The following is a 16,223-nucleotide window of genomic DNA, read 5'->3' as shown; positions in this document are numbered from 1 at the left end:
GCACAGGCACTGTGTTTCTCAACTGCTGAATATGCGTGCCCCGTTTGGGGAAGATCTGCCCACACCAAACAAGTTGATACTGCGCTAAATGAGACATGCAGGATAGTAACGGGGTGCATGAAACCGACGCCACTCTCAAATCTATATAAAGCAGCGGGTTTTGCAGAACCCTCAACACGCAGAGGCGTTGCAGAGCACATAGAGAAAATTAAACAGATCGCGGACGAGCGGCATGCCCTATACAAAGCTCGAACACCACGAAAGCGACTAAAATCTAGGAAAAGCTTCCTTGGAACAGTGCAAGATGAACCGCCTGAGTATTTTCCTCTTCCCCAGGTTCAATGGACCGGCCAGTCCCTAGACTTTAAAACGTGGAAAACTATGAATCGGATAAGAACGGGGGTCGCTCCAGTAAAATCAAACATGGCAAAATGGGGAAAAATCGACCAAGATGATGTGAACTGTGACTGTGGAGAAACACAGAATATGGAACATCTTCTTACATGCAGAAACTGTCCTCATCGATGTACCCTCGAAGATTTGTGGCTCGCCAACAAAGATGGAACCGACGTAGCCCGATACTGGGCCGAAATTTTATGAATGACATGTCCGGACACGATAAAGTAAAGTAAGTACGGTCTATAAGGAGAAGTTGGGCTATAAGACTTTTGGATGGCCCCACTATGTGGAGCCTAGCCTGCCTCATACCTTCACAACTCGCCCAGGAATCCTGTAACCTCGGCAGAAAAAGCTCTCTAAGACTACCCAGACCAGTACTGAAGTTCACCCAAATGGCAGGTTCGGGTCCCACCGGCAGAGTGAATGAGCCCTGTCTTGCCAGTGCGTCAACCCGTTCTTTGCACTCAAAAACCAACTTAGAGCTGACTTTGGGCGCTTCCAAAGCCCTTCTATTCTGGAACCATTCGTGAACCAGGTGAACCCGCTTCGGCGGATCAGTGCAGGCTCTCGTTCCATCCACTCATTACGGTCAGGAAACTGAACCAAGAAGGAGGATGAGAACTCAAATTGGGGGCCATGCTGTCCGGTACCATAGAGAGCACAGGACAACAACCGAGGACCTGTCTCCAAATGTAACAATGGCCCATCCGACCATTAATTTCCAACCAGTAACCAGAGCAGTTACGACGATATGCTGCCATCATGGCTTCGTGATCTACAATAAGATGTAGAGAAGGTAAATCCAGCAAAGCCTCAAGAGCCGCTGTGGGACTGGTCCTCATGAATGATGAGATGCCAACGCATGCCAACCGCTGGAGGTGAGTCAGCTTGGCCTTAGCTGAAGCCAGTCTAGCCCGGGGCCACCACACAATAGCTGCATACGTCAAGATAGGCCTTATCATGGATTGATACATCCAATATAATTTTTTTTTGGCTGTAGACCCCATTTGGCTCCGAAAGCTCTTCTGCACGCCCAGAAAGCTGCCGCGGAATTCTTCACCTTGAGCCGAGATGTTCCTTCCATGAAAGTTTAGAATAGATTTAGAATAATTATTTATCTAGAATAAATTTACATAGATTACAAAAACCAAAAAGCATACTAAATACTAAATAAACATAAAATCTCTCTAAAATATAGCTACTATAAAATTGTATGACATAATTTAATTGTTAAAACTAATTTAATTGTAAAATAAGTGAGATTTTAAAAATTAATCAAAAAAATTCATTTTTTTAATGTAGGTGATATTATGTATGTCCGTCATTGTAACGTATGTGTATGTATGTGTAACGTATGTGTATAATGTAAAATACATTTCATAAATACAAATGCAATGCCGTTTAGTTCTTTGACATTAATAATAACTTAGAACTGTCGAATAACAGTATTTAAAACAAATATATTTTAAAAAAACTACTTTTCACCATCCTCTGTTTACTTTTAATAACAGAATAGCAACAAAATACCAATAGGTTATATTTAAAAAATGTTGTAGTGTAAGTAGTTTTTCCAATTATATTGCTGAAAAAGATAAATCATTTTAAAGTAGAAAAAAGTAACTCAAAACAACAGAACTAAAGAAGAATGTTTACTGGGACTTCTTTTGAGAAGGGTTTGGTGGGTTTTCTTGTTCAGAACTCTCCGGCTCCATCTGACCCTGAGGGTCTAAAGAACGTCTTAGGTTTTCAATGAAACTGGGGTCAGTAGTTGGTAAATTTCCTGGAGCACTTTCGCCACTGCCAGTGTTTGTTTCCATGAGATTCTGGGGATCTATAGAACGCCTGAGGTGTTCGACAAAAGTCGGGTCGGTACTTAACATTCTGTTAGCCAGTGTTTGACCTCTGAAATAGGAGAAAAAATGTAGATAGAGGAAATGTCACTGTTACATCAATTTCTATGATGCCAAATAGAAAACACATCCTCTACATATCTCCACCATACTGTGGGTCATGGTGAGCCACCCAAGGGTAAATCCAGACTAAGAAAGTAATCAAGAATATTGATAAAAAAATCTCAGCCAATTTGGTGAACCTCAATAGATGAAAGATTAAAACGGTCATCAAAACAGTGATTGGAAATTGTCATTAAAAAAAACACATCAACAAAATAGGTAAGGAGAATGAACCATGGTGCACAAAATGTGAAATGGAAGAAGAGAGTGCAATACACATCCTATACCATTGCAATGTGTTATGAGACAGAAACTCACTGGTCGACTGAGGTTTGAACCAGATAGAGCCTAAAGCTACCAATGAGGAACATCTATTACGCTGGGTGCTGTAAAGTTTTAATGAGTATAAGTTTACCATTTGAACAAAATGTTCATTGTATTAAAATCATAACTTACGTTTGAATTAAGACATCTAAATTTGGATCACCACTCTGGTTTGTAGACATAAACCTGGACATTCTAAAAAAAAACGAAAAATGTTTAGAATACAAAGCATTATCTCTAAGAAGTGTTGTAATGCTATAAAATATGTGTTCTATATTGTTACGTAAAAATATGAGTCATAGTTTTAACCTGTAAACATGTTTTTATTCACATGTTTATGTTTTAGATTTTACGAGAGGCTTCTATTTACCTGAAGGGACCTTCCAGAAAACGGTCGAACCGATGTGAAAATACCCGTTTGCCTTTACCGTTATAATTTCGCCGCTAGTCGAGAAGGCTGTCGATGGTTCTAGCTTAACGGCACTGGCATATATTAACAGGACATTTTATTTGGAAGGGACAGTTAAATCTGAAGACTCGCGCCCGCGATTTTAATTGTAGCGTTCGTATAAAATAAATTATGTATTATTGAGTAGTTAAATAAATTAATATAAGTTATCGTGCTTTTTAATAAATTAAAATAAGAACCTTTTAATAAAGACATTATAGATTGAATAAAGACAAAAGACATAAATAAATTTCATTTCAATATGTTCACAGCAGTTATTATTGTTATAAAAGTACTTACAAATTTCTAAAATTGGTGTCACTAAGCATTTGGGTTGCCATATTTATCAAGTTTGGATTATTAATAAACTGGGACATGTCTAGATTGCGATGATCTGTTGGTGCAGCAGATTCTGAAAACCAAAGAGAGGATCTTATCTAATTAAATTAAAGACACAATTATAAGACCCACATATAAATATATCCATATTTTGAGGTACACTGTCAGTAAAGCTTCTGAATATAAAATTCAGTTTTCTTTATATTTATATATATATATATATATATATATATATATATATATATATATATATATATATATATATATATATATATATATATATATATATACAGTACTATGCGAATTAATGGAATCATTGTGACATTTTTCGATATTCACAGTTATCAACACTGACCAAGAATTGAAAACATAGCCTTAATTTTCTCTGCATTTGAGAAAATTGTCCAAAGAAGATTATATGAAGAATAAAACCAACATATTTCAGCACGCCAGTTTGCATTTAAGGAAAAATAATCAACAATCCATCCTCTTTCAATAGTAACATCTAATGCATATGCAGCAAGATTACAAGAACCAAAGACTGCCGGAGTTTTCTTGGATATCAAGAAGGCTTTAGACTCCGTTTGACAATAGAATTATTATACAAACTTAACAGGATGAACTGCTCCCCTTCGCTACTATTGATTGTAGGTGATTTTCTTAAAAGACACAAGGGTATAATCAAAATTAATGGAACATATTCCCAATCGTTTTCAATGCAACAAGGATCTCCACAGGGTTCACCACTGTCTCCTCTATTGTATAACCTCTACTGCAGTGACATATGTGAAAATGAACTAATGAATGGTAATTTGTTACAATTTGGGGGATGACACAGCAGTGATATCTTTTGGTAAAGATTTAGTAGAGTGGGTTCAAAATCTCTTGGACCTGACGCACTCATTTGAGGCGGTTAAAATAAAAGTGGTGTAAGTCAGTTATTTGTCATTATTGACTTATGCTCATATTCGTTTTGTCTATATTCAAATCTATTAGCAAGAAAAATGGTGTAGGTAAAAAGTCTTCTCTTGTCTCGTAGATGGCAGCATCGGTTTGATCAGCAAGCGAAACTACTCATATCGTAGTTAAATTGTGGTGTAAGTCTGACTTACACCACTTTGTTGAGTGGTACCTGTTGAGTGCTGTTAAGTATGGCTGACGACGTTTCCAGTGTATTAAGTGAAAGTAATAGTGAACCTAGTCTTTATTCTTACTCAGGATCGGATGAATGGCTACTATCGGACTCAGAAAATACAGGTAAGTCATTTACGTATACTGATGAAAAGTGTAACATAACCACAAAATTGGTATTTAAACTTTAGTTCTAAAGTTAGCGGTTAGTACACGCATTGGTTTTAGGCAAAATTGTCGTAATCTCTATTTACTTTTCATGTAGACGTAAAATTACGACTGAAAGATGTTGTCGGTTGTTGTTAACAATGTTTTTTTATTTCAGAAACTGATGTCGAGAGCAGTGTACCTAATACATCTATAATACAAGATACACCAGAGGTACAACAAGAACATGAAAAACCACCTCGAACTCGGAAAAGGCAGATGAATGGTAGTGTAGTAAAAAAACGGGCAATACTAAGAAATACAGGTAAAAATATACGACTAAACATGGTAAAATTGTAGCAGGAAAGGTATTTACTAACACGGACTGTTTTTGCAAAAAGAAATGTTTGCAACAAATACCAGAAGAAGCATGTGCTCATGCTTTTAAATCATTTTGGAAGTTAGGATCCTTTAGTACACAAAATTCCTTTATATGTGGTTTAATAAAACAAAGCACTCCCCAACAAAGACGTCCCAAAGATCAATCACGTTCTACAAAGTCGGTTAGTAATGAATACTACATACAAGCACAAGGGCAAACCATCAATGTCTGTAAAAAGTTCTTTCTTCAGACATTTAAGATATCTGATGGCCGCATGTCGAGGGCTATTAAAAAATTGCAAAATGGAAACGAACCTGGATCTGATTGCAAGGTCGTCGCGCTTCTTTCAAAAAAATTCCTATTGAACGCATGAACATAGTTCTAGAACACATCAATAGCTTCCCAGCATATCAGTCACATTACACGAGAGGATTACATTAATCTTCATTTCCATTTACCACATACAGATACTTGTAGTAAATGTGATAGCTATAAAATCAGAAAACGTACCTTGACCGACGACATAGAATTACGTAATTTGGTCTTAACAATAATTAGTCCTAATAGTAATTACGTCAATGAAGTCTGATAAAGAAAAAACCCAGAATGATGAATCCTATTACTCTTTTACGTTTGACCTAGAAAAGGCTCTAGCTTTTCCCACGCTCAATACGTCCACAACTTTGGCTGTCACGAACTTTCAACTGGTTTAGGCTTCATGTATGGGTGGGATGAGACGCTTGCCTCTGGAGGTTCGCAGGAAATCGCATCGTGTATAGTTAAGCACATTGAAACACGCGCATCTCACTTTAAGCATATTGTTGCCTACAGTGATACTTGCACCGGACAAAATAGGAACTGGAACGTTGCCTTTTATCCTTATTAAAAATAGGACTTAGTGAATCAGGCGGAAACAATTGATCTAAAGTTTATAGTGAGTGGTCATTACTACCTACCCAACGATGCAGACTTTGGATCAATAGAAACTTACTCCAGAGGAAAGGCAATTTATGACCCAAACAATTGGTATTCTATCATAATGAAGTCATGAAGACATAAATCGTTCCACTTTACACAGATGGTTAGCGAAGATTTTAAAAGTGCCTGCAATCTCAAAAAAGCAATCACACAAAGAAAAGTGAATTGCGATAATGAGCCAGTATCGTGGTTAAGAATACAGTGGCTTAGGTGCAAGCCAACCCTTTAAGTTATTTTATAAAGAAACGCTAAATGAAGAATCGGACTTTTTCAGCATCAACATTCTGCCAGGCGCACAAAAAGGAAGGCCGAGATTATTGAAAAACATTCTACAAGACCGACTTTATAACAGTCCTCGATCAGTGACTATTATGAAAAAACGAGATATGTCTGACTTGTTGCCATTTATCCCACCTGTGCATCATAGTTATTTCAATAATCTTATTACATCCGTTGATAAACTCTGTTTACGAATCTGTTATAAATGAAGGAATTGTAATTGGTAAACTATCTTAGAAAAATTTTAATGGAAAAAACTGACATATAGGCCAAAAGAACAAAATTTCTAAGAAAACTCAAAAAATCCAAATCTGAAAGTAAGATATTTGTATATTAACATTATAAATAATTTTAAAGTATTTCACAATTTTTTGTAGATAGAAATATTGTATGTATTATAGTGATGAGACATATACATACTTCCCACACAGTTCCAAAAGGTTGGGATGATGGACGAAACATATGCTTATCTCCTGTATCCAAAGGGCAACAACTGATTATTTTACATTGTGGTGGTAAAAATGGATTTGTTGAAAATGCTGCTCTCATTTTCAAATGCGGACTAAAATCTGGTGATTATCACGACGACATGAATCACCAGAATTATATGAAATGGTTGAAAGGCAAACTTCTTCCCAATTTACCTTCTAATTCACTTTTAGTAATAGACAAAGCTTCGTACCATAATGGGACTGTTGAAAAATGTCCTACATCAGCTTTGAAAAAAGATGACATGAGAAAATTGTTGACAGAAAATAATATATTTTCGAGGAAAGTGAAACAAAACCGAGGCTGTACAATACGATACTCTATGCTAAAACTAAAAATCCTGTGTATGCTATATAACAATTTATTAGCACATTCCGACCACTTGGTTTTACATTTAACACCTTATCATCCAGAACTTAACCAGATTGAAAAAATATGGCCGTTTTAAAAAATTAAGTGGCGGCAAGAAACACCATATTTAAATTGGCAGATGTTCAAGAGATAGCAGAAATCAGGCTAAACGAAATCACGCCAGAGATATGAGCAAATACTTCCAGTCATTTTGAAAAAATTGACCAAGAGTATTTCAGCCGAGAATTCATTATGTATGAAGCGCATGGGGTTATCATAAATTTAGAAGATAGGCAGTCTGAAACAGAACTGTCTAATAGCAACGATGACAGCTACAACAACGCCCAGTAAATGCAAAGTAGACAAGAGGAAAAACTTGGTGTTCTGTCCCCTGTAGAACCATTTACAATAAAATACAAAAAATAGTAAAAAGTAAAGATCATGTACAATAAACATCAAAACAACAAACAAAGAAACAATAAAAATTTGTAAATTAAAACAGTATATAAAATCACAGAAGGTAAAGAAATATCACATATTTAGATTAATTAGACTCTTGTCTTTTGAAGTTGAAGTTGCTTTTTGAAAACATTAATGTTTGGACAAATGGATCCAGTAGCAGGTCATTGCAAAAACTGAGCATTCTCGACAAGGGAAAATGACAAGCATATCAGTCCTATAAAAAGGAATATAAAAGAGTGCAGTGTATAAAGTTTTATGTATTGTGTTTAAGTACAGATTGGCTAATAACGGGACAATTAATAACATTGTTTAGAATTTAAAACAAAAATAACATATCAGCTCTCAACCTATGGTTCTTCAGTGTAGCAATGTTAAATTGAGACATGATTACAGAATAATCTATGAAGTAATTTTTAATATTTCTTATATTAATGTGCTTTAAAATCTAAAGATGGGGACCACACAACAGAGCAGCATTTAAGACCTGAGTGTACCAGAGAGCAGTACAATAATTTGAGTACAATATGTGAGAGATCATGACTGTTATGATAAATAAAACCAAGATTACGAAATTCTGTTTCCTTAGTTTAAAAAAATGGCTTCTAAATGTCAATATACAATCCAATAATGCACCCAAATGTCTAATCTCAGTAACCGAATCTAAGAGTACATCATTAAGAACATATCTACTAGCTATTAGATTATTTATATGATCAAATGAAATACAAGAATATTTAGTTGGATTTAACCTTAAATAATTTGGTTTTGACCACAAACATATTATATTATTTACATTGTTTTGCAAGAGATCTGAATCCGATTTATCGTGTATATACATTGAAATAACTTAAGATCATCAGCAAATAGCAGAAAGTATGAGTTTTTGATAGCCTTACCAATATCGTTAATGAACAAGTTAAAAAACAAGGGACCACAATGAAATCTTTGTGGGACACCAAACCAATTATGGAATTCTTTTGAAATATAATTTTTAATATGAACTTGCTGTGTCCCATCAGATAACTTTTAATCCAATTAACAATGAGGATACCAAAGCCAGATACATTAAGTTTGTGAACCAAAAGGTTATGATTAACCTGGTCAAAAGCCTTTGAGAAATCACTGTAAATACTGTCAACCTGAATTTTATTCTCAAATGCACCCAACAAGTATTGTTGATAATTGACCAGCTTGTTACTGTTGACTTCCCGTTAGAAAATCCATGTTTTTTATCAATGATTATGTTTCTGCAAGCTCACGTGACATTTATCAATAAAAATATCAAGAAGTTTCGGGATTACTGATTGAACTCCTATAATTATTAACACACTCACTATTGCCATATTTACAAAATAGGTGTAAGAAAACTATTTTTCCAATGTTGTGGAAATACAGATGATAATGATAAATTGAAAATTTGTTGTAAGGTTTACAAAGGGAAAAAATACAGATCTTAATAAGTGCTGCAGGTATGCCAACAGGCCCTTAAGAATATGTAGTTTTTAAACTCATAATCAAAACCATCAGTCAGACTAAACTTCAGAATCTGGAAATCCACACTATAATTGAATTCAAAATTAGGTAAATTATACTCACTATCATTATATTATGTACTTAAAAAATAAGTAGCAAATACACTGACTATTTCCTCACCACTCTGAGCTATTACATCCCCATCTTTATTAAACATTACATTATAAGCACTAGACCCACATGTAGCACTAACATGCCTCCAAAAAGAGCTGGGATTACTTGAAAGATTTGCTTGAATATTGTCTAAATAGTTCTTATAACATACTGCTTGTAATGATTTACATCTTTCCCTTAACACCAAAAATTCCTCATATGAGTTGCCTGATGCTTTAAAATTCCAGTGAGTTATTTTTTCTGTATGACAAACTCAATTAATTCTCGTGAAAACCAAACTAGAAAGTTCAATGATTTAAACTATTTGGTGGAACAAACAAATTGATGGCATCATATAAAATATGGTAAAGATTTTCTATGCAGCAATTAATATCTGATTCATCTAATACCTTATTCCAAGAAATTACGGCTAAATATTCATTTAAAACTTGCAGTTACATTTTTTAAGATCATTATAGAAGACATCGTATTTAAGTAATAAGTTTAAATTGCCTGCATGTAACAATACAGTATAAGCTGAATGATGTTGCGAAGTGTTCAATAGAATATCAGGTGAAATTGGCACAACTGCATCACTCTGATTACAGAAAGCTGTGTGTGTGTGTGTGTGTGATTGTGCATTATTGGCTTCGGAGTCTCTGTCCATTCGCCATCTTACCTTTATGGGATTATTTTGTATTTTTTATTCGGAAGCTATAAAGGAGTGACCCTTGCTTTCTTCTCGTTTGCTATACAATCATAGTCCTGCTCTAATTTTACAAAGAAATATTTCCTATATATCTAATTTTACAATTATACCTTAGATTTTTATTTCTCTTATAACATATTCAGCTTGTTTTGAATTATTTCCTTTTGTTGTGTTTTTTTTTTTTTTTTATTTTTTTTTTTTTTTGCTTTTTTTTTCTTTTTTTTTTATATATACATATATATATACACACATATATTTATTTATTTGTTTTTTTTTCCTATCTTTTTATCTTATATAATTTGGGATATTAGACTAGGATACAATTTGACGCTCAGGGGTCGATCAGAGCATTTAGACGAGACAGGTGGACCTCGGATAGACTTAGGGCTTTGCACAAAGGGAAAAAAACATAGGCTATAAACTTAATCTAATACATAAAATATGTTTATACAAAATTTGATAAATATTACAATCTTCTAAACTTAATAATTGGGTTAGGTTATATGGTTTGGTGATCTTGGGTATTTTGGTTATTTCTTCATTTAATACTTTTACTTCATTACTTATTTTAGAACAGCCTAATATCATGTGCTCTGTTGTACCTTCTTCTCCGCATGTACAATTAGGAGAATCACTTAATTTTATTTTATATTTATACTGCGGAGTTAAAACATGGTTGAACCTTAATCTGCACAATACAGAGAAAAACCGCTTACTTCCCGACAGTCTTGAGAACCAAGATTGGCTAGGAGGCTCGGTAACTATGTTTTTATAAAATTTTCCTTTTGGACTGCTTCTATACATTTCTCTCCATTCTCCATTCATACAGAAAGCTAGATCTAAAATTTTTTTATTACAGTTAGGCAAAGCATTTACTTCTGACATATTTTGAAAATTGGAGCAAGTATAAATACTTGCTGGAGAGTGTCGCACACACTCAACTTTTTAGCTAACAATGTTTTTAAACATAACTAGGGCGATAACTAGGGTTGAATCATAAGTGGACTTGGTTTAGCTGTTAGTCGACCAAGACAAAAAGCTTTAAAGGTGCTGTTTGTTACACCTATTTTATTGAGAATTTCTTGGACCTCATTTTTATGTTGTTCAGCATGGATGTTAGATTCACTGTAATGGTTTGTATCTCCCCAAAAACTGCATTGGTACCTTTGACATCTGCACAAATTTGAATGTTGCAATTTCCAGCACTACTTACTGATTTTTCGCCAATGGTAGATTCTTTAATAATCCTAAGATCTTTTTTTAGATCATCATAAATTGGTTCAAAACTCAATACTATTTATTCATGTTAAAAATATAAAATCTTACACACATCAAATATGTACAAAACCTCAATTAAAATTAAAATTAGTTTGTAAATATTCATGAATTGTATAAAAGGAATTTTTTTATTCCTTTTTAGGCAAGTTTCTGATATTCTCAGGCAGAACATTAAAACATTTTATTGCCCAATACCCTGGTCCATTTTAAACCTTTTCAAATGCCAATATGCTGGTATCATATTGTGCTTGTGCCTAATATAGTAACTGTGATGATATTTGTATATTCTATAAAGATTGATTTTCCTCTTCACGAATCTAAGGTTTTCTAGAATGTACTATGCTAATACAGTAAGAATTCCCAATTGTCAGGGCTCCCTAAATTCCAAACCAGGAAGGACCTTCACTGCATTTCTCTGCAGACCAAATACTCTGTGAGAGTCAGCAGCATGACCCCAGAGAAGGATAGATTATGAAAGATGCTTCTCAAAATAAAGAGACTTTATTAGAGAGAAGATATTAATTCAATTAAAAATCAGTGTTAATCAGAGTTAAATCAGCCTTGGTTAAAATATAATTCAACACAAACTAATGATCAAAATCACCTCTGTTATAGGCCTATGGTATTCCTGTGACATACCAAACACCACTGGTGTCTCTCTTGCTTAAATAAGACAGTTCTACAAATATATATACAGTAGACTCCCTCTATAACGAGAACTGAAATGGCAGACTAATTACCTCGTTATAAGCAGATCTCGTTATATCAGACAACAATAATACTGTGCATACATATGAATATGTAGTTTTCTAAAACATTAGCTTCCTATAGTGATGCCATTCAGAGCAATATAAGATTCTAAATATTGTTTAAATGGCGTTTTTGAAAAAAAGTTGTTTACTTTTATTGTCAATGATATACGTTAAAACAAAAAATCTGTACGTACATTTTTTTCCAACTACATAATGTATAAAGCGTATTTTGAAGAATAACATAAACTATTGCTTCTGCAATTGGAAAAAGTTTGTCATTTTTGACTTCTTTAAATTGTCCAGTATCATTCTATCATATTTTCTACAGATGTGAAACATTTGTATTTATTTTAAAGAAGTTTATTTCGGGCAGCAGTTAAGATTATTGCGGGGCAGTTAAAAAGGGTATTTATTTATAGCCACAGCCGGGTCATAAACGTAAAAAACATGTTTTTCGATCTTATTTTCTCTCGTTATAACCAAATTTGCCTCGCTATAGACGGTTATATTTCAATAGAAATTTCACGGTATATCTTATGTACCTCGTTATAAGCGAAACCTCGTAATAACCGTGTTCGTTATAGAGGGAGTATACTGTACTAGTCAAACTAACAAATATATTCTATTTGAGTGCATTGGGACATTAAGAACAATAAAAATGTAGAAGTATAATGTGTAACAATTATTTTATTTAACTTACCTCTATTGCCAAACAATTTCTCTTCTGCAAGTTTATAATTAGCCTCATACATTTCATTGCCAGGATCATGTTTTAGAGCTTCTGCATAAGCTTTGCATGCTTCTTCATACCTGTTTAAGTTGGAATAAGCAATTCCAAGGCGTCCATATGCCTTTCCATATGTAGGATCTAGTTTTATTGCTTGTTGACAATCATTTATTGCATCTAAGTGTTTTTCTAATCTACTATAGGCAGCTGCACGATTGCAATAATATACAGCATTATTTGGGTTTATATTAATTGCTCTGAAATGTTTAAAAAGTCATTAAGTGTACTTTACAAAAAGGATGATTATATAAAGATGACATAAAAGGACATCTTTGAATACAAGAACAAAGTAACAAATACTTTGTAAAATGTAGTCTGAATCAAAAATGGGGGAAAATAGGCCAGAAACACAAAGTATAATTTAGTGGTGTGGATTTTAATTATTTTGACTTACTTCGTATATTCAGTCACTGCTGCACTGTATGCACAATTTTTCATATGGGTGTTTCCATTGTTTTTATATATTTCAGCCTCTTTAATCTGGTCTTCTGTAACTTCAGCCTAAAAATATATTATTAACAAAATTATTAAAACAATTACACTTTAAACATATATCCTTAGATTACTTAAGGAAAACCAGTTCTTAAAAACCAAATAATACAGAAAAATATGAAATTAGTAAAAGAGAAAATCAGGTGAATTGCACAAATGTTACATATCTGTTACTCACCCTCCTGTTTACTGGTATCAATGAAAGTAAATCCAATTGAGTTTTTGATGCTTCATTCTTAATATCTGACTGAATATCATATGCTGTTTCAAGGCACTGTATCGCTACTTCTACAGACTCTTTTTTCTCTTCATTCATATTGCCATTAACAACTTCATCTTGCAGGAAGTTAACTACATGAGCCATAAAATACTTTTTTGTATTTTCTAAATCCATTTCCTAAAAAGAAAAGTAGTAACTATGCCATTGCCACCTTATCAGATCACTAAATCGTTGAGTAATGTTGGAGTAATATACAAGTCATGCACATTTATATTTCACATAATATATTCATTTTCAATATCAAAAAGTTGATAAAAACATGTATAATTAACTAAAAACTTCACAAGTTAATAACTATCTGAAAATTTCATTACAAATGTCCATGCTGATGACAAACCTGGCATTCAGCAACAAAAATAAAGGAAATTAAAGAAAAAATTCTAGTTTAATTTAATCAGGATCAGAATTATTAACCCGGTTCTATAGGGATAATATTAGAATAATATAATAATTTATGTAATTTTAAACAATACTAGTACTAGAATTAAAAAATATTGGTACATAATGCCTTCTTCATACAGGTATATACATCTAGCAAGTGCACTATCACACCACCACTTCCATTCTAATATTAAAACTAAATGGTGTAATTTATTCACTATTCTATTAATAACATGTTATTCTCTTAAATAAACTTACCACTTAATTAACTTGCAATCCAATACACAATTATATTTTAATAATCTAAGACCATTTACAGTGGAAATGGCGGGATTGAGGTTAATGTTGTTTTTACAAATTGTGTTATTTCAAGTAGTTTGGTTGTGGTTTGGTCGTTTGGTTGGCTATTGCTGACAGTGCAATAAAATGACAAGCAAAATATTAACTGTCTGTGACTGCATAAAAACAAATTTTTAGTGACTGAGATTCTGTTTGGTATAAAACCGATCCGAAATTGTTATATAACTCGGTAAATTGTTTAGAACTTTTATTCATTAACACTTCAATTAATTAATCGCAGTGGCTCATAATTCTCGAAGATTTTTAGAGCTTAATAATTTAATAAATTTGAAATAATTTAATCTATTCTTCAACTAAAAATACGACATAAAATATTGCATATTATGTCTATGGTAGCCGTAAATCAATTAAACTGGGTTAATTTTTTCTATGCATATTATATAAAATTTCACTGAACAGCACTGGCTCCGTTTAAAACATGGCTAATTCTGTCTGTGCAAACGAGATGAGCGTAATTATCTTGACTAGCAGAGTGGGCATTCTGATTGTTTTATTATTCTGTGTTAAAAGATAGAGAAAAGAAACCCACGCTATTTTATTTCCAAAAGGCCATTCAGTGCAAGAGTTTTTTGCAAGTTACAGAACGAATTACGATGTTTTATTGCGAGAAAAACATGAATCAATCCTCGGCGCATGAACTCCTCGCGCTTTTGCCGTGCCTATTCACGGATGACTATTGTATTTTATTTATTTTTGACCAGTCAGACTTGTCGGTGTATTTATATATTATTATATTATAGATACATTCTACAATGAACGACGAACATTTAACTAAGTGTGAGAGAAAGTACCCAGCTATTTATGATATGGCTCATCCGAAGTACCTGGATAGCGGGGATTAAAAATTTTGAATCGTGTTCTTGACAATTTTTCACACTTTTTTCTTTGACCATTTTTTGCCGAGATAGTTTTTCCAACTCTAAAAATTCATAATTTGTTTATTTATAAATATTAACATTTAAAACTGCGTGAGTACATCTATCACTTCCTCGAGAACTACTTATTTTCATGACAAATTTTTTATAAAGTGTTAGTTCCACCACAGAATAAGAAACAATTTGTTTCATTCTGTGGTTCCACTTTCTACCGATTTTTCTCCACTAATAGTTTCTGTACTAATGTACTGTGATCTTCTGTACTAATGTACTGTAATAGACAAGGAAAGAGAGTGATAGGCCAGGCCACGGCTTGTCAATGTCAAGTTGTTCAACATTTGTTTTTGTTTGTGTTATTGATCACGTGATTTATATTTTATATTTTTCAGTACTTAAAATTTATACAGAAATGTTATTATATTATTTTGCAACTGAATACGATGTAAAAATTATGGTATTTATGGATATAGAGGAAAATGGAAATATTCCACATAAACCATCCAGTATAACTGTACTTCAGGATATTACTATTACTCCTGGTAAAAACAACATATTCCATGAAGAACCTGAACATCTAACTACATATCCAGTAACACCACTTAGTGCAACACCAAGTTTAACTCAAGGGTCGCAACAATTATCAGTAAATACTCCCCAAAAAAATGTGTTACAAAGTACAATTATACAATTACAGAAGAAAAATAATTACTTAAAAAGAAAGTTACAGTCTACAGAAAAGAGGTATATCCACAATGTGACAATTGAAGACTATATGGCACTTACATCTAAATTTTGTCATTTTGTCCTTCAGAAAATATAGCTAATTTCATTAATGTTCAAATTTTACAATCTAGAAAAAAGGTAAGAGGTAGAAGATTTAGTAATCAATTTAAACAGGAATGTCTCTTAATGTACTTCACTGGAACAAAAGTTTATAAAAATGTTTTGGGCAACAAATTTTGTTAACCCAGTCCTAAGACATTATTTAAACACATACAACAT

The 16,223-nt window shown here is 33.2% G+C and overlaps 1 protein-coding gene across 1 annotated transcript; it reads right to left on the bottom strand.

Moving 5' to 3' along the window:
• Positions 1 to 2,029: 2,029 nt before the first annotated feature.
• On the bottom strand, positions 2,030 to 14,403 carry LOC140452557 (small glutamine-rich tetratricopeptide repeat-containing protein beta-like). The gene is made up of 7 exons (XM_072546885.1): positions 14,245 to 14,403; positions 13,504 to 13,722; positions 13,228 to 13,334; positions 12,747 to 13,030; positions 3,424 to 3,535; positions 2,808 to 2,870; positions 2,030 to 2,301 (listed from the first exon to the last, which is right to left on the bottom strand). Exons 2-7 carry the CDS (start codon positions 13,717 to 13,719, stop codon positions 2,049 to 2,051), a joined length of 1,035 nt encoding a protein of 344 aa, XP_072402986.1. The 5' UTR covers positions 13,720 to 13,722; positions 14,245 to 14,403; the 3' UTR covers positions 2,030 to 2,048.
• Positions 14,404 to 16,223: the final 1,820 nt, after the last annotated feature.

The sequence above is a fragment of the Diabrotica undecimpunctata genome, chromosome 10 (assembly GCF_040954645.1).
Source record: "Diabrotica undecimpunctata isolate CICGRU chromosome 10, icDiaUnde3, whole genome shotgun sequence".
NCBI classification, from domain to species: Eukaryota; Metazoa; Arthropoda; class Insecta; order Coleoptera; family Chrysomelidae; genus Diabrotica; species Diabrotica undecimpunctata.
The sequence above is the reverse complement of the archived record's forward strand: the minus strand, read 5'-3'. Positions and strand labels throughout refer to the sequence as shown.